At 30.4% G+C, this 18580-nt stretch overlaps 4 protein-coding genes across 4 annotated transcripts; 2 read left to right on the top strand and 2 right to left on the bottom strand.

The window, feature by feature from the left end:
- The first annotated feature begins 697 nt into the window (after positions 1-697).
- LOC145184069 (ribosomal RNA small subunit methyltransferase NEP1-like) lies at positions 698-3587 on the top strand. The gene is made up of 6 exons (XM_090092923.1): positions 698-1222; positions 1523-1766; positions 2390-2448; positions 2748-2799; positions 3122-3216; positions 3317-3587. The coding sequence occupies exons 1-6, from the start codon at positions 1097-1099 to the stop codon at positions 3428-3430; spliced, it is 690 nt and encodes a 229-aa protein (XP_089949049.1). The 5' UTR covers positions 698-1096; the 3' UTR covers positions 3431-3587.
- LOC149886342 (uncharacterized) lies at positions 3101-6800 on the bottom strand. Its single transcript, XM_090092921.1, has one exon. The coding sequence runs from the start codon at positions 6798-6800 to the stop codon at positions 3708-3710; it is 3093 nt and encodes a 1030-aa protein (XP_089949047.1). The 3' UTR covers positions 3101-3707.
- A 763-nt stretch (positions 6801-7563) lies between these two features.
- LOC145183992 (tetraspanin-3-like) lies at positions 7564-8630 on the bottom strand. Its single transcript, XM_080059523.2, has one exon. It carries the CDS (start codon positions 8628-8630, stop codon positions 7758-7760), a length of 873 nt encoding a protein of 290 aa, XP_079915649.2. The 3' UTR covers positions 7564-7757.
- A 968-nt stretch (positions 8631-9598) lies between these two features.
- Positions 9599-14928, top strand: LOC145183991 (glutathione hydrolase 1 proenzyme-like). The gene is made up of 9 exons (XM_090092922.1): positions 9599-9813; positions 10778-10974; positions 11154-11378; positions 12182-12374; positions 12698-12999; positions 13229-13374; positions 13583-13770; positions 13846-14086; positions 14423-14928. Exons 1-9 carry the CDS (start codon positions 9749-9751, stop codon positions 14693-14695), a joined length of 1830 nt encoding a protein of 609 aa, XP_089949048.1. The 5' UTR covers positions 9599-9748; the 3' UTR covers positions 14696-14928.
- The last annotated feature ends 3652 nt before the right edge of the window (positions 14929-18580 follow it).

An 18580-nucleotide genomic window follows, 5' to 3' on the forward strand; every position in this document is an offset into this window, starting at 1 on the left:
AGATTTCAAGAGAAAAGTAGAGAGTACCAGGATTTAACTTTAGAATAGTTGTAAGCACTTTTTAAAGACATCTTTTATTATAGAAATTTAGCCATCTTTTATTATAGAAATTTAGCCATCTTTTATTATAGAAATTTAGCCATCTTTTATTATAGAAATAGCAGGTTGATCTTGATATTTCAAAAAGAGCGTTCAAGGTTAACTTTCCTTCAAAATAGTTTTCAATCTTTTTAAAAAAGAATGAAACTCATGTTTTTTTTTTAAAACAATATTATTCTAATATATACAAATATGACGCGCTTTTCGTCACTTAATGCATAACAAAGCATCGAAGTTTGGTGTTTTAATATTTAACGAACGATAACGATTTAAATAAAAACTTCTCTATAAGTTATTTCAAATAAATCTATATTAAAATAATTTGTATATTTAGACATACAAAGTTACAGTATTTCAGAAAAAAATTGCGATACCTCGCAAAACTTATGTTATTTTTTTACGAGACATTGCGCAGAGCTGCAATTCGTTGAAAATCGAAAAAATAATTATTAAAATAAATTCGATTGAAACAGAAACCCTGGCTGTTTTAAACGCATAAAGAGTTTTATTTTAATAAACGCCAGAAAATTTGATTATTTTAATAAACGTCAGAAAGATTGATTATAGAAATTTGTACTTTATTCATTATTATTCGTTTAAAATCAAAAAACAAAACACCGATGCTTACTGCATACATAGATTTTGCTAAGCATTAGCGTTTGGTTTTTCGGTTTTTAACGAATAACGAATAAAAAACAAACTTCTACATCAGTCATCTGACATAAGAATTTCATCATTTTTTTCAACCCTTCAAGACATAGAGCAGAATTTGCTTTTCAATTAATGCTGTTAAGCTTATCTTTGTAACAATTTACATATGAAAATAATGTTGCCATACCCAAGGCTTTGCTGTTTTAAACACGTAAAAAGTTCTTTTTAATAAACTTCAGAAAACTTGATTTATCAATAGTCTGGTTTAAAAGTCGTTAAAAAACGGAAAAAATACGCTATTGCTTAGATTTTCTGCTCTTTGTTTGTTTCTCACATTTACAATAATATGGCCCACGCGAGCAGCGACGATGAAGGTCCTACTCCTTCTAAAGTCCCTAAAGTTTTGAAGCAAAGCGACCAAGAAAAACGACTCATTGTTGTCTTAGAACATGCATCATTAGAGACAGTTAAAGTGAGTTTTTGTAAATGTATATATACTTCCACTTGTTTTATTCAATGGTTTTGTCTTTGAATAGCAAATATGCATTTAGGTTCCTGATAGCTATATGTTTTACCTTTAAATGACTTAGTAAATAATCATATCTTTTTTAATTTCTAAAGTTTAACAGTGAAAAGTTTATTCATGTGTTCCTTCAGTTGTTTAGTTAAAAATAAGTCCATAATTCGTTGGTGTTTTTAATTATTATTTTAAACTTACATTTTAGATATGATCACGTGTTATTGACTTTACTGTTTTAATTAATTTTTTCAGAATGGAAAAAATTTTGAATTGATGAACTGCGATGATCACAAAAGCATAATCAAGAAACATGGACGTGATCCTGCTCATTCTCGGCCAGACATTACTCACCAGTGTCTCCTTATGTTAATGGACAGCCCTTTAAATCGTGCTGGCCTCTTGCAGGTTTACATACATACTGAGAAAAATATTCTTATCGAAATCAACCCACAGACAAGAATTCCAAGAACTTTCAATCGTTTTTCTGGACTTATGGGTAAAACTTACTTTTGCTAACAGATTGTGAAGTTGGCTTAATATTTGAAAGTCATGTAAAACATATTTAGTTTTTTGATATTAGTTAAGTAATTTATTATTTTGATTGTGTATTTATTTATTTATTTGGTAATTTCATAGATTAGATTTAAGTACATCCCAGAAAAACCTAAGTTGTAATACATTTTTTAAAATATTATCGATACTTTGTTTATGAAATATTTACCTGTCCGATCAATAATTAAACTTTTACCATTCCTTCAATGACCAGATACTCAGGTATCCAGCTGCTGTGTAGTGAAAAGAACAAAATTGTAATGTATAAAATTTATTGTGAAAGTGAGAAGTTTTTCTTCTTTACTTATAAAAAATTCTAACAAATTAACCAATTCTACTTTGGAAACTGAAATAAATACCTAATACCTAGTTACTGATCAGGCAATTGAAATAATTATATAAATGAAAATCCAAATGTTTATAAATGAAAACTTTTGTTTGGTTGGTATCAAACATACAAACCAAAAAAAAAAATAAATTAAATACTTTAAAGTAAAAAATCTTTAGTAATCTAAAGTAAAATATCAAAAAATTTTTAAGTTGTTTTTGATTTTCCTTTTGATTTAGTTCAGCTGTTACACAAATTAAGCATACATGCTGCAAATGGCCCTGTTAAATTAATGAAAGTAAGTTATGAAAAAGTTTGTTTTTCTGCAATATCTAACTGCTGTGTTTTATTGGTTATTTTCCCTGTAAAAACATTGTTACTAACATTAAGTGTTTAGAGTTTTACTGACATTTACTAATGTTAGTGGCTTATATGCTAATTATGCTAATTTAAGCATAAAAATATCAACATATTCCTAGGCAGGAAATTTTAATATCTATTCTTCATATCTTTAAATTTTTTTGTTTTTTAGTTAGATGGATTTCCCACTAGTTTTTTCCCTACCTGGTATCAATTCCACTTTAATTTATTTTCTAGATAATAAAAAATCCAGTGGTTGATCATTTTCCTGTTGGCTGTAAAAAAATTGGTAAACTTAAAATATGAAGTGCTTTTTGTTGTATTTTTTACCTCTTAATATTGTTATTACTACTACTTTTTTTTTCAAAAATTATCTTTAGTTTTTTTAGTATTGATTTAAAAAATGGAAGATTTTTGAAATAACTTATAACTTATTGAAGCTTATATTAAAGACATAGAAAGCATTCTGCTTTATAGGAATAATACTGTTTGTCTAACTAGTGTTTCAGTTCAGTTTTTTGGTTTGCATGTTTAAGAATGGCTTTTATGTCTTCAGACTTATATTTTTGAAATTAGGTTTACTTTGTGTATTTTCTATTTACTACTTTTAGTTACTTCTTACAAAGCTAAAAAATGTGTGAATGTTCGAGATATTCCTGGAAATGAATCTGTTGTAATTGTGGTTGGTGCAATGGCTCATGGAAAGGTTGTTATAACGCAAGAAAGTTCTTGACAATTTAACCAGATTTGTTTCTTACAGTTGTTTGCTTCTTTACATTTTAAATATATTTGAGAATTTTGTTTAGGTGGAGGTTAACTACAGCGAAGATGAGATAGCCATTAGTGAATATCCCTTATCTGCTGCTTTAACATGTGCAAAGATTTGCTCTGGCTTTGAAGAGGTGTGGGGTGTAACTTAGATTAGGGTTGCAAGTCAAATATCACTTGGTTTAAAGTGAAAGATCTTATACTGCTGGATCGCAATTTTCTCATCGTAATAGTGTATATGTTGGGTATTCACTTATTGTTATTTCATATTTTCAACGACTAGTGATGCAGAAATACTTTTTTGTGCAATTATTGTTTCATAACTTTGTTATTTTCCAAGTTTGAAAATTAAATATTTTACAACTATCAGAGTTGATAGAGATTAATGAGTCGTTCAAACATCATAAATAATACCGATGATAAATTATCTTACGGATATACTGTTGCTATTGCGGGAAAACAGACAGGCAATTCCTGTTTGCTACTTAGTCCTCGTTTTTTCAAATCTAACTCTAATATTTTTGGAGTATGAATGTGCACTAGATGTTCTTGACTTTCATCGGGCAACTTCCAAAATGAGTGCGTTTCTTTAACATATTTTAGTCTCTTTCCTTTTATCTCTCCTAATTCTTCTGCATTTTTGGTATTTTTATAAATAAAACAGCGATCCATCACATTAGTTAATCTGTCTTGGTAAACTTTAGCAATGTGTTTGCGTGCATCAGTCGCTCGACTTTCGCATATTATTGAATCGTTCTTTATTAGGGGAAAAGATTGAACTAAGAATTTTGTATTGTTGAGTTGTTGAAACCATTTTGTAAACAATATTCTTGCAGTTTTTTTTCTCGTTCGCAATTTATTGAGTTTGCTCTTCCATAGCATGCACTTTTCTGAAAACTTTCTTGTCAAAGTTCCTGCATATCTTTCAAATTTTAACATGGAGTAGGCGCCTTTTTCAAGGCTCATCATCTCCAACTTTATTCGTTCGTTTTTTTTAAATAAAACGTATTTAGCGACGAACCCTGCAAACTGTCCGTTAGTAATGTTTTGTATATAATCGATTATATCATAAGCAATGCTGACTTCAGAGTTCGCTATCTGGTTTTTCTCAAAGAAATTGCTTAATTTTTTTTTTAGTTCTTTTGATGATTGGCTTAATATTTCATGACTAGTAGTGGCTTTTGTGTTCTCTTTCTGATTAATTAGATTATTTGTTATTTGATAGAAACTTGTATGCTCCGTATGTTGAACTAAATCTAGCGCATTAAAGTTGTTCTCCAAGCATTCGAGTTCATTCAGAACTTTCTTGTATTCTTTACTTAAAATTTGGTTTTGAATTTCAATCTCCTTTGCAAAATTTTTTTGCACCGAGCATGCCTCTGCTATTTGCTGCAAGTACCTCCGCTGACGCTGTAAATCTTTGGCGAATTGCAGCTTATCTGAGTTAGCGTGTTGGACAGATAAAGTCTTTTCCAAAATCGTTTTGTAAATCTTCCTTTCTAACTCAACCAATATTTCAACTGCATTTAAACTCTTTTCGGACTTATCTACAACCACCTGTTCAAAATTTAAAGAACTCTCGTTGTCGCTATTTGATAAATTGTTTTCTTCGTCGCTGCAGTCTATAAGTCGATTGATAACATGCTGAAAATGAAGAAGAGCTCGAATGGTTCTTGTATTTTCGTTTCTTACGTTACTGATTTTAGCGTCATGGTCTAGGTGCATTTTACGCAAAACAGCTTGGAATCGATACTGTTCATTTACAATAAAGTTACGCATTTTTTGAAGTTCTTTTTCGCACTGCAGTTTATCGTTTAATAAGCGACAGTTTAACCAACGACAGTCGTGCAGCTCTGTCATTACTATTTTGTCATTATCATTACGTTGATCAACATTTGAAATAAATCTGTGTTTAGTTACATCTTTTTTTCTTTTCCGAAATTCTGAATTTACATTCTGATTCTTTTCATCTATCCGTTTTCTTTCCACGTCAATGTTTTTGTTTTGCTGCTCTGCCATCTTTTCGAATTTTTCCTTAGGATGAGCACTGGAATAGCTTACATTTTTCTTAGGATGAGCACTGAAATAGCTCACTGGATGAGCGAAACTTTGTTTCTTAATTTTTTTTGGTGAATTAACTTCGTTTTGGTCTTTCATTGTGCGATCTTTTTTATTGTCGACATTTTCTTTTTCTTTTTTTTCAGCGACAGTTTTAACTTCATTAGATTTAAAATAATTAGCGTTTTCATTTACCAATCCACCTTTTACCAAATTTTCAGAGTGTGCATTTGGAGGAATAACTAAACTGTGAGTTGATGCAGGCGAGAGCTCTTGTGCAAAATTTGTATTAAGAGTCGTTTTGATGGGTTGTTCTGAAAACTTGTCTGAAATCCTTCTTTTCAAAGAAGCTTCTTTTTTCTTCCCTTTTTCCTGCTTTGCTAAAATTTTCTGCTGAGCCAAATTTGGAGTGTCTTTGATAATAATTTCAGAAAAATTACTTTCTTTACTTGAAACCTTTTTCTTCAACTGCTCTTCTAATTTGCCGACCTTTTCTTTAAGTTCTTCAATTTCTTTTTGTTGCTCCTTTACGACTCGTGATTCATTTTTCGTTTGTTCGCGGAGTGGTGTAACGATTGGCACTTCTTGAACTGAAGCTTGTTTTAATTTTTCTAATAATTCATCGTTAAGCTTCTTTTTCTGATCAAAATGGTTGGAAACAAAGTTAAACTGTTTCGAACAAATGATAAAGTTGTTTTTAGTTTGATTCTTCGATGTCAAAATGGCGTTGTCTAAAACAGTATTTATTGTTTTTAACGCTTGCTCCAAGTTTTTTGATGAAGCCAGCTCCTTCTCGTTGAATATTTTTTTGGGGATTTTAATTGCATCGATTGTCACATGCTCTGACGAGTCAGAAGAGTTTAAATCTTCGTTTGAATCAGATTTACAGATTTCTTTTTCTGTACATCCGTTCCCTTTCGTAAGGACTCCGTTTTGAATCAGTTTTCTCAAACGATTCATCATTGAAATGGAACATCGCAATGCTTTGTTGATTGTTTTAAAGTTTTCTTCGCCCATTTCGTCTTCGCTTAATGTTTTCTCGCTCAATTGACTCAGCTCATCTTGAAAAGTAGTAAACCAGTTTTGTAGCTCGTTTATTATTACATTTCTCGATTGCCTCGAGTTCTCAAGAAATCCAAATATCTCAGACAGAGTCTGACGTTCTTCTAGTTTACTTTTTTCTTTTTCAATGCTTAGTAAATTACCAACTTTTATTGCATTATCTCCTGACTTCATATTTGAATGCTCTAAAGCCATTTCTACGCGACTCATTATTTCATCAATCTTCTCTTGTTTTAGTTGATTCTGTCTATTTTTTTCAGCGTTTTTAAGAGTGCGTGTGACTGCATAAATAGCATCAGAGGTGTCTATTAAATTAAATTTTTCACGAGAATCTTCTGCGAAGTCGCGATTGCAATGTTCACATTTTTGGATAGTCACAAAGTCATCAGTAAAAGGCATCATTCTCTAAGATTTTTCTGGAGAGCTTTTCTCGTTTCGATTTGTTTAAATTTTATACGTACTTAAAATAAATGATGCTATTTGACGTCAAATTCGCTTACGTTTAAAAACAAGCAATCCCTTCCATCATCTATCTATATTTGCGGATCTTTAATTTTTCAAATGTGAAAAAATAAATTTTACTTTATACATCTTAGCAAATTTAAACAACATGATGTCTATAACCTGGTACAAAGCATTTCGTGTATGATGGCTTCTTAAGTTTAAAATCTTACCTTCCTTTCTTTTTTAAAAGTCATTAAGGAATAAAGATTTATGAAATAAAGTAATTTAAACTTGCTCACCCTTTTACATTTAGCTATTTACATTTAAATAAAGAATTATTTTTAATTTTAAATATATTACACCGCATCTGATGAGCGCAGACGATATTTTTTTCTTAATAAACATAATATAAACAGCCAGCAGTACCATTTTAAAATTAATAAATGGCTTCAAAAAGAAATATCTAATAAATTCACAAAACCTCATTCAGACAAAACTGTAAAGACTACTGCTTAATGGTTTCTACTATGTTCAAGATGAATAATAGCTGAAATGATGGAGGACGGCTAGTGAGGACAGCCTTATGTGGTTATAGGAGATTCCTGTAAGATGGACGTATTGTTTTCAATGCGACTTCGTTCTATGTATTATTTTTAATGTATTAGAAAGTTTTTTGAGTGTTACGGTGAAAAGCTTATTGTTAAAAAAAAACAAAAAACAATTGACTCAGTTAACCAACTTTTTGGATTTTTTTTACAGTATTTTAAAAAAAATAATTTTTAATATCTTTTTGTGTCGAATAACTGCAGCATCTTTGCTTCATTTGATATTTTTCAATGATTTCTAAAATAGTCCTATCAAGATGTGTTATTAGTAATCGAGGTGTGTAATTGCATAGATTCATTTTACAATCTTTTAATCGTCTTTAAAATAGTTTTCGTCGTAAAAATCTTCCAATTGCCCGATCTTTGCATTGCTTTCTTCTTTTCTTATTTGAAAGATAAAAATTATTGAAAAAAAAATGCACACAGTCTCCAAAACTATTACCCAAATGCCGAATCCACCAATTAAATGCAAGTTTTCTATCAAATATTTCCGAACATTATAGTAGCATCCATTAACATGAATAAAACTTGGGTTTTCCAAAATATTTTTATTGCATAACTTTTCGTAGGGAAATACGCAACAACTTTTTGGAACTGTATTGTTATGGGCTCGACCCCAATCTGTTTTCAACCAATCCTTATAAGTGTCATTGCCACAGCAACTGAAATCCTTCTGAAGTGAATCTATAGATTGTTTCAGGTTCTCGAATTTCGGTAAAGAGTATTTGTTTAAAGCGTTTAAAAAACTTTCGCTGAGTTGTTTTTCGATGTGCCCTTTAAAAATATTGCTAAGTACAACCACGGCTACTTGCGCCGAAAAAGCAATTAGTAATAACAGTGTGTAAGATATTAATATGCATAAGTTTGCTCCACGTAAACCACAAAATCCAATAATTGACAATATACATGTCATTACTCCAACAGCAATTAAAAAAAGTTCACCATTGAAATAAACACTTAATTCTGTTAAGTGAACATAATCCACAACCCCTTGTTTGTGATTAATATGAACCCATATACCAAACGAAAGAACAATTCCGCCAGCAATTAAGTATAATGTGTTAAAAAAGAAAAATGCAAGTTGTATGCATTTGTAAGCACATTCGCCGACAATAGATATAACGTTATTTGAACTTGCTGTTGATTGTAACGGCTGTCCAAACTCACTGTAACTATCAGACATTACCTGAATTCCTAACAATTAACCAGACTAAAAAAAGCTTTATTTCTATTTTTTACATTTGCTTTTTGCTTTAGTGTTTGACAAATATCTTTTAAAAGTTTAATAAACACAAAAAAGAAATAAACATAAAAACAAGGGAATAGAAAACATTATGTCGAAAGTGATGTGTAAAGATCTTTGACTTTTTTCACGTTTGAGTGCTTCCAACAAAAAGAATATATTGAAAAAAAGTTTAATCTTGCAATAACTAAACTGTACCCAATCATAACACAAGGCAAGTAGAATGAACTTCAACTGGAAAAGAATGCATTAAATATAGTGAAATGAGACAAAAGCGTATACCTCAGCTGATTCCTTTTTTGTTTGTTTGTTTGGTTGGTTTTTCGGCAAATTTTTGGAAGAGACTCAAATTTAATATAATTATCAGAATTAAAAAACTTCCTGAAGAACATCATAAATCAAAATAAGATAAAATACTAGTAAATATATTTATTCTTTCTTGTTACAAACTTTCTATCAAAAGCGTTTTTATTAAAAAAGGAGTTCGGCTCAATCGGGTCAATAATATTCTAAGTTCATTTAAACACGCATTAAATTTAACATCTAACAGTTAAATTTTATCTAAACTAAAATTTATTTAATACTTATGATAAGATTTATAATTAACATTTGGTTGTTTTCTGTTAACATACCCAGCTATTAGCTAACTGATCCGATTTGTTAACTGGTAAATTTCTTTCAATTCAAGTTCTTTTTAATACCTATAGAAAGTATTTTGTCGGCGCTCTTTATGAAAATGGATTTTTTGTTGGATAAAATGATAGCACATTGAAATACTCTGAAAAAAAACTGTCAAACCTGAACATCTGTAATTTCATAAGGAAGCACATTCTGTAATTTCATGTGCAGAACGTTCTGTAAATTGATATGCAGAAAGTGCTATTTTGATTAAATTTCAGCATTGATTTAATCAAGCGTGCAAATTATCGAAAATAGCTAGTCTATTAAAATTGACATGGCTGCAATTTTAAAATTGTTCCTAATTTAGTTTATTAGAATATATTCAAAAATATTACATATATAGTGCTCAAATTGTAAACTCACTACAACAACAAAAAATGTATGAGCGGCTCCATGATGAAAATACAAATCAGCGTGAAGAAAATCGACGAAAGAACAAGCCGTAAGAGTTTTGAAATATATTTAGATTGACAAAATTTTAATAATATATCGTTAAGCTTTAAGAATTAGAGTATTTATAGCAGTTGTTGTTTTTCGTGTTGCTGTAGCAACAAATATAGGTGATGGTGTTTTACTTAACGGAATTTCGACAATTCGAACTTTATGAGCAACTTCAAAACGGAAGATTAGAAAGTGTAAAAGTGACATCAAATAAAAATAAAAGATGTTATAAGTATTTTTCATAACCAACGGTATAAGAAGTTTCTAAACTCACCTCATGTTGTGACCTAGAAATATTTTGTTAAAGATATTTGAACACCGTTTTATTTTGAAACAAAATAAATAGGAATTTTAATGAGATGACAATCCCATATACTGTAAACTCGCTCTTTCTTTAATCATTTGCAGCATGTAAGCGAAGGAATGCCCTCTGAAAAGTGATTTTTTTGGCATCATTTTAATATCATCATTTTGGTTTACTCTTCAAGAAATCATATTTGAATATCAAAAACCACAAGATTTCTTTTTTTTTTTTTTTTTTTTTAATTAAATGTATCCATTATTAATATACATACCTAAAGGTTAAGGACAAATAGAAAAAAGAATCGATATGTTTTCAGATCGAAGATCTTCAAACCATTTTTATATCAATCTCTTAAAGTGTAACAATCTGTAACAACTTAATAATTGCTGCTAACTTAACTTGTATAAGAATGAATGCTGATAAAAAAAAAAATCATTGATAAAATAAATCTGCATGCATTTTTCAATTACTCACCTAGCATCTAAGTTCGACAACCTTAAAACATAGCTATTAAATATGGCACCTAGCATTTACATTCAACAACCTTAAAACATGCAAGTTTGATTTGATTTTTTGTTTGATTTTGATGAAGCTTTTGAAGAAAAAAAAATTAAAAAAATTCAATTTTTCAAAATCCCTAAACGGTTGTTTTACATTTCAGTTTAACGACAAAGCAATGGCTACTTATTATTCTAACATCCATAACAGTTTTCGCTGCAGTTTCGGTTGCCGTTACAATAACCCTATATTGCTTTAAGCATCCGCGCCGTTTTCCCGAAATCATAAAATCGGCAGTAAATGCAGAGCTTTATCAACATGGCGCCGTGGCCGCAGATGCAGTCAAATGTTCGATAATAGGTATGAGTAGTTTTGAAGTAGCAATAGAAAATTCTATTCACGGAAATTAACTGTTTTATTTAATTCATAATGTAAAACCTGAAACTAATGACGTGAGCCTTAATTTTTATATATTCAAATTAATAACAAAACTAAGTATGTATTCAGCTTATCTATTTAATGGTTACCTTTTTTTACAGGCCGCGATATACTTCAAAAAAACGGATCGGCTGTCGATGCAGCGATTGCGGCCAGTTTTTGTTTAGGTCTGTTTAGCATGCATTCAACTGGAATAGGAGGTGGTGGCCTTATGCTAGTTTACACGCGCAAAGATAAGTCAATTGATGCATACGATTATAGAGAAACAGCCCCAGGAAAATCTAGAGAAGACATGTTTGTCAACGAACCTGATAAATCAAAGTCAGGTAATAAACTTTCTCGATTAGTTTTTCATGTAAAAAGAAAAAAACTGTTGCAAACAAAATGTTTTAGCATCGCCCTTTCGGTTTTTCGATTTTGAACCAATAATAACGAATGATAAACAACATCATCAGTCTTAAATAGATAAATCGAATTTTCTAAAATTTTTAAAAAAACAAACTCTTTATGCGTTTAAAGCAATCAAGCTTTTGGTACGACAATTCTATATTCGAGCCTGAACTTTTTATTTAATATCTGCTACAAAAATAAATTTAATTTGGTGTAACTTTCTGAAGGGTTGAAACATAATAACATGAGGTAAGCGAGGTATTGAAATTTTTTTTTCCTCTGAAAACCCGTGGCCTTGCATGTCTAAATATTTGTGTCTAAATGTTTGTAGGTCTAAATATTTAAACGATTTTAAATTGACTGATATGGAAAATTTGTTTTTTATTCGTTATGATTCGTTAAAAAATGAAGAGTCCAACGTCGATGCTTATTAACGTCCCTAAAAATGTTTAACAAAACTTGTAGATTTTATAAAATTTTTCAAGAAATATTTTTAACGCTTATTAAAGAGACATTGTTAATCTTCAATGTTGTTGTCATTGAATTTTTGTTATGAAATCATATTTTATTAAATTCAAAATTTTTAATTTTTTGAAATAGCTTTTACACAGCTAAAAATACTTCAATATAAGAGTCTCATCATCATTTGTAGAAAACAAGACGTTAAAAATTGCTTAGGTTATTGTAAGAACAACAGAAAAGGTTTGGCCACACTTCAAAAGTTGTCTATCTTTTGCAGGAGGTTTATCGATAGCCGTGCCAGGGGAAGTCAAAGGATTGTACGAAGCGTACAAAAAACATCACAAATTATCTTGGAGCGAGCTACTTCAACCAACCATTGAAATGTGTGAAAATGGATTTCCAATGACGTTAAGAATGTACGAAGCTGCTGAATCCATGAAGACATTGATAGAGAAAGACTCCGGGCTAAAGTAAATTTTTTCAATTTTCGCTTTTTTAGTAGAACATAATATCCTGGAGATTTTTTTTTTTTTTTTTTACCAATATGCTGTATATTAAATACTACTCATTTATAAAATAATCCCCATAAAACCGCGAGTGAATGATAAGAGGATCAGTGCTATCGGTTACCGGGCTTTCTTGTAGATTACGCAGCTAGTTATTTTGATCCGTCTGTGGAAACTACGTATCTTTAGCTAGATTAAAATTTGAATAGCTTTTAATCAACACGAGGAAACTTTTCTTACCTTAAAAGTGTAATTTAAGAAAAATTTATCTAATTTATATTTATTAGAGACTTGTTAACAGTTGATGGGAGTATCAAAGAAGTAGGTCAAAACATTACAAATAAACAATTGGCAAATACGTTGCGAAAGATTGCAAAAAATCCGGAAGACTTTTACACCGGTTCCTTAGCTGAGAATATTGTTAAAGATATTCGTGATGCTGGGGGCATAATCACTCTTGACGATCTTGCTAATTACAAAGTTATACAGAGAAAAGCGTTGTCTAATGAGCTCGGGGACTTAAACTTGTACACCACATCAGCCCCCACTGGCGGACCGATAGTGACACACATTCTCAATATTCTGAAAGGTATTAAACTACTAAAAACTTTTTGTTTTTTAAAATCATTTAATTATTTGTATCATTAAAAAAAAACAACTAAAATAACATTTAACATGAAAAAAGCACGATTTTCACTTCTCAACATAATTATTCTTAATTCACAAACAAAATTCAGCTCATGTAATTACGCATAAAATAAGAAACATAAATGAGTGACAGAGTTTAAAATGAATTGAAATCGATCTTTATATTTAAGGTTACGGATTCACTGAAGATGACCTCAAAGACAATGAAAAAGCTGCTCTAACATACCATAGAATAATAGAAGCATTTAAATTCGGTTACGCTCAAAAATCGAAGATGGGTGATCCTGATTTTTTAGATAAAGAATTGTCGAACCAGGTTTTTTTTTTTAAACATATTTATATTATTTGATATAAAACTAATTGTATACAGTCGCCACATAAAAGTTTAAATGAAATTACCCAATCAAATTGCATCAACTGTCTTTCCAGCTTGAATTTTGATTTGCTCTAATAAACTTCTTATTATTAACAAAATTGTATTGTAAAGACATTAAGTTTAGTATTAACATCATTTTTTATAACAGTGGCTACAAAATATGACCAGCTCAGATGTTGGAGCATATTATCGTCTTAAAATTACAGATTACTTAACACATAATATTAGCTATTACGGAGCAGAATTACCACCTCCAACCGATCGTGGTACAACTCACCTTAGTATATATGCCGCTAATGGTGATGCAGTCTCTTTAACCTCCACCATTAATGATTGGTACGTAAATTGAAGTCCATTTTTTTACAAGAAGAGACATAATTCATTTTAACTAATCTCATGATTTTTGATTAGGTATGGCTCGGGTTTTCGATCGCTGACGACGGGAATTTTGTACAACAACGAAATGGACGATTTTAGTACTCCGGGCCAAAACACAAGGTTTGGGTACCCACCCACTGCAGCTAATTATATAAAGCCCAATAAACGCCCTGTTTCATCAATGGCTCCTGTAATAATAACTGATAAACAAGGAGATGTTAAATTAATCATAGGTGGATCAGGTGGTCCGAAAATTATTACGGCCGTGGTTCAGGTATAAAAAAAATTATTTTAGCTTCATTTAAAAAAAAAAGCACAAACTTTCTTTCACTAAAAATATTCAAATATAAAACGTAAATCATAATTTATAAACATACTTGCTTTAAATAAGAATGAAATATAATTATAATTCATAGTTATATTTTATTATCAGTTTGTAATGCACTAAATAAATTACCTTCTAATTTTAAATCAATAAATAAATAAAAAAAATGGTGACAATTCAATTGGAATATAGGTTTAAACATTTTTCAATATATGCAAAAAAATATTTAAAATGCATTTTCTTTTTTCTTTGTAAATAGTGAATCATATTTTTCGTTGTTGCTAGGGAATCATGTACAAAACATGGTTTGGTGATGATCTTGGAAAAGCAATAGTAAGACCTCGAATTCATCATCAACTAATACCTAACATCGTAGGTGGGGAGTCTAATCGTGCCTTACCGCAGGCTATAAGTGATGCGCTAATAAAGATTGGTCATGAACTTCGATTTGTCGTTAAACCGGAGTATTCTGCGCTTCAAGCAATTTATATAGAAAAACCGGGAGAAATTTATGCGAAGTCCGATCCCAGAAAGTATGGACATAGTTCTGGATTTTAGGCTGACGGAAAATTTTTTATAGAAATAACCACGTATTTCATTACGAGATTCTCGCAATCGTCTTTGTTGTTAACACCGAAACAATCACAAATGAGTTTTTCAGATTTTTAAACTCTTCGTTCATTTAGTCGCCGGACAGTTACGAAAAAACGTAATAAACCCTCCGTGTACATTATTTTAGTCTCTCTGTTGATGTTTTTAACAGATGCAACGCAATATAACTTTTTAAATTATAATCCTAGTCTTTTCATCTCGCAATAAAATAGCTGTCTTGTCCTGCATATAATAGCTGTCTTGTCCTGCATATGATTTCACTTTTTCAGATTTTTGATCTGAAGTTTAAATCCAATTTTTCAACTTTTTTGACTTTTTGGCCAAAGTAAAAATGGCCTCCTCAATAGTTTTGGATCTCTTATACAAAGTTATTATACCTTAATTTTGATCTAGACATTTAGGGATTCGTAATTTATCCAATTTTTTAATTGTTATTAATATTACTATGGTGCTGCTGTTATAAATCATCATTTATTGCAAATCCGACATTATTGGTGTTAATGCAATTGTTGCTGTCGTTGTAATTGTTGTAATTAGCAAGTATCAAATATGCTACAAATACACACAAAAATAACTTTTCCCTCTAGGTTTATAACTAATACTTACTATTTGCTTTGGGTGTTAAAAATATAAGATTCTTTTTTTTGAATAAGCAAGATGAACATGAAAAAGCCATTTGAGAATGTTTATATCTTCAGACAGCTCGTTCATAGAAAATCTCAGTTTCATGCGAGTTTTCATTTTAATTTAATGCTAAGTCTGATTGTAACCAACAACAGATTATAAAAAAAACAACAGTTATATCTAATAATAAAAGCAGAAATATTAAATATTCAAACAGTTGTCCGCACTAGGGTGATCGTAAAAAATCGATGTTGGAGTTTTTTCAGCAGAAACCTCACAAAATGATCAGTCTTTGCAGATTTTACGTTAGCCAAATTTTGACCACTGTAGGAGCATGTTAACCTGTGCCGCTGGGCACTCAAATTTAGAATTAACACGTTTTTTGGGTTGAGTAGCAATTTTTTGAGGCCGTTTATCCGGAAATTCCCATTATTTTCATGTAAATTTAGATTTACAGAGACCTTTAATTTTGTTTCCTTTTCCTTCGTTATTTTTACATTTATTTTCCGAAATAGTGTTTGTAATATACATTTTAAATTTTTTTTCAGATTAAAATAAAATAGTAAAACAATGGCTTCCACCTTCACCATAAGAAGAAGAATTAAAGATAAAATTTTTATTGTAGGCTATTCGGCTATCCAGATAATCGGTTGTAAATTGGCTTCTAATCTTCAGGCTTCAGACATTTAGTAACATAATTTGCGTACTATGAAGTTCAATCAAAAAAGAGATTCAGCAAAAGAATCACCATATAAGAAGTTCTTCATTTTTCAAATCTTTTGCTTGGTACATTTAGCTCGGACTTCAACAAAACATGTGAAAGATGCTTATAATAAATTAGAGAAACTTCAAGCAAAGTGGAGAAATGTACACTTGGACAAGAATAAACAATCGGAAGCTGCAAAGTTTGGCTCAAAGGTGGATGATTTCTTTGATATCGTCCATCAAGATCATTGGCCATGATAAAACCAGAAGAAAGCAAGAAGTTTCTTTTGAAACCAATGGAAAAGGGTCGGACAGGTTCTATGTTTGGAGTTGATCTGAAGATTGCTCGAGCTGAAGAAAGAAAAACTACAAAAGAAACGAACCATCAAACGGAATGTTTATTAGACAGGTAAGATTCTTTTATTTAAGCTTGAGTATTGACTTTTTGCTTGGTAAATTGTCCTCCCTTGGTTTTTTTTTTGTTTTTTTTACAAAAGAACCAACAAAATAAGATTACTAACTTAACTATTTTCTTAACTAATCTCCATTGGATTGGTGTAAGGTGACAGAAATATCACACGAAAACTCGTTGCTACCATAGAAGTACTTGGAGAGAATCCTAACGAGTTGTCAAAAACCATCATCCATTAATTTATTCAGGGAAAAATAAAATAAGAAGATCTTAGAACGAATTATTCCAAAGAAGAAAACTGTTGTAGTTGATTGGGACAGAAATTTTTACTCAACCTTCTAAAGACAAAGCGAGCGAACGAATCGCTGATTTAAATTCTTACGATTAAAACGAACAACTCCTAGGAGTTCCTGTAGCAGACAGAAGCATTGGTGAAGAACAAGCCCTGGATTTATACGAATGTCTCAAGGAATGGTGTGTCCCCCATACCATTAAAACAATATGTTTTGACATCACTGCATCAAAAACACAGGAAAGTTCAAAAGGGCTTGTACAATTTTAGAATACATGTTAGCTAAAGAGCTGCTTACCTAGCTTGTCGCCACCATACCCTTGAAGTCATGTTGAGAGGTGTTTTCAAATGTAAGTTCAGATCACCAACTGGGTCTTATCAAAATGCCGAACGCTGTATTCTAATGTTTCTAAGAACACATTGAGCAAACATTTAGGACTTTGTTTAATTCATTTGTATACTTTTTTAAAGATGGTAAGCGATGTAATGTCACTCTTTTTTTCTTCGAAGTTTGTTGAAATATCTTAAAAAAAAATCATTGTCTTTTAATTTTATCTTAATTACTTTCATACTCTGAGAAATATTAAGTAATTCTTACATCATAATTTCCTCAGAAGAGTTTCTCGTCACGTTTTTGAAGAAAAAGGATATTATAGTTTGGTTCGACTATAAGCAACAACAAATATGAATTGAATATATATTACTTAGAACTATATAGCCAATTATTTGAGACATCTATCTTTAGAAAATAATGAGTTTTTCGAAAAAAAAAACACGTTTTTCGAAACTTTGAGTACCCAGCGGCACGGGTTAACTTCTTAACTGAAGAATCGAAATTTATGCTGTACACTAAAAGCATTTTTTAAAGGTTACGAGGTATTGCCAGTTAACTATCGATATGTTTGTTTCCACGGAAAATTACTTATAGAACCATTTTAAAAAAATATTCTTATTTTAGTTTTTTAACTTATCTTTAGATTTCTATTGATAATTCAAACGGGGAGGGGGGGGGGGGAGTTAATTTAACTAAACGGGGGTGGGGGGTGGGCAGTTACTTCAATTAAAAAAAGGAGCAGTTAATTCTATTAAAAATTCAAAGAGAATTGTTGCGTGTTACCTTTCGGATGACTGAAGACATTAAAAATTATCCTGAGAAATTTCTACTGTTAGGTATTATACTAAGTATTTAGTTAGCTGAAAGGAAGGGAAGAGGAGGGAGGAAGAGAAAAAAAACTTAAAAATGTTCAAGTATTGTTGAAATAATTTGATGAGGTTTCAACATGTATGTATTTATGTATGTATGTATGTATGTATGTATGTATGTATGTATGTATGTATGTATGTATGTATGTATGTATGTATGTATGTATGTATGTATGTATGTATGTATGTATGTATGTATGTATGTATGTATGTATGTATGTATGTATGTATGTATGTATGTATGTATGTATGTATGTATGTATGTATGTATGTATGTATGTATGTATGTATGTATGTATGTATGTATGTATGTATGTATGTATGTATGTATGTATGTATGTATGTATGTATGTATGTATGTATGTATGTATGTATGTATGTATGTATGTATGTATGTATGTATGTATGTATGTATGTATGTATGTATGTATGTATGTATGTATGTATGTATGTATGTATGTATGTATGTATGTATGTATGTATGTATGTATGTATGTATGTATGTATGTATGTATGTATGTATGTATGTATGTATGTATGTATGTATGTATGTATGTATGTATGTATGTATGTATGTATGTATGTATGTATGTAT

The sequence above is a fragment of the Hydra viridissima genome, unplaced genomic scaffold, assembly GCF_058129835.1.
Source record: "Hydra viridissima isolate aposymbiotic clone 2 unplaced genomic scaffold, HvirCarnegie_v1 scaffold_7, whole genome shotgun sequence".
Classification (NCBI taxonomy): Eukaryota; Metazoa; Cnidaria; class Hydrozoa; order Anthoathecata; family Hydridae; genus Hydra; species Hydra viridissima.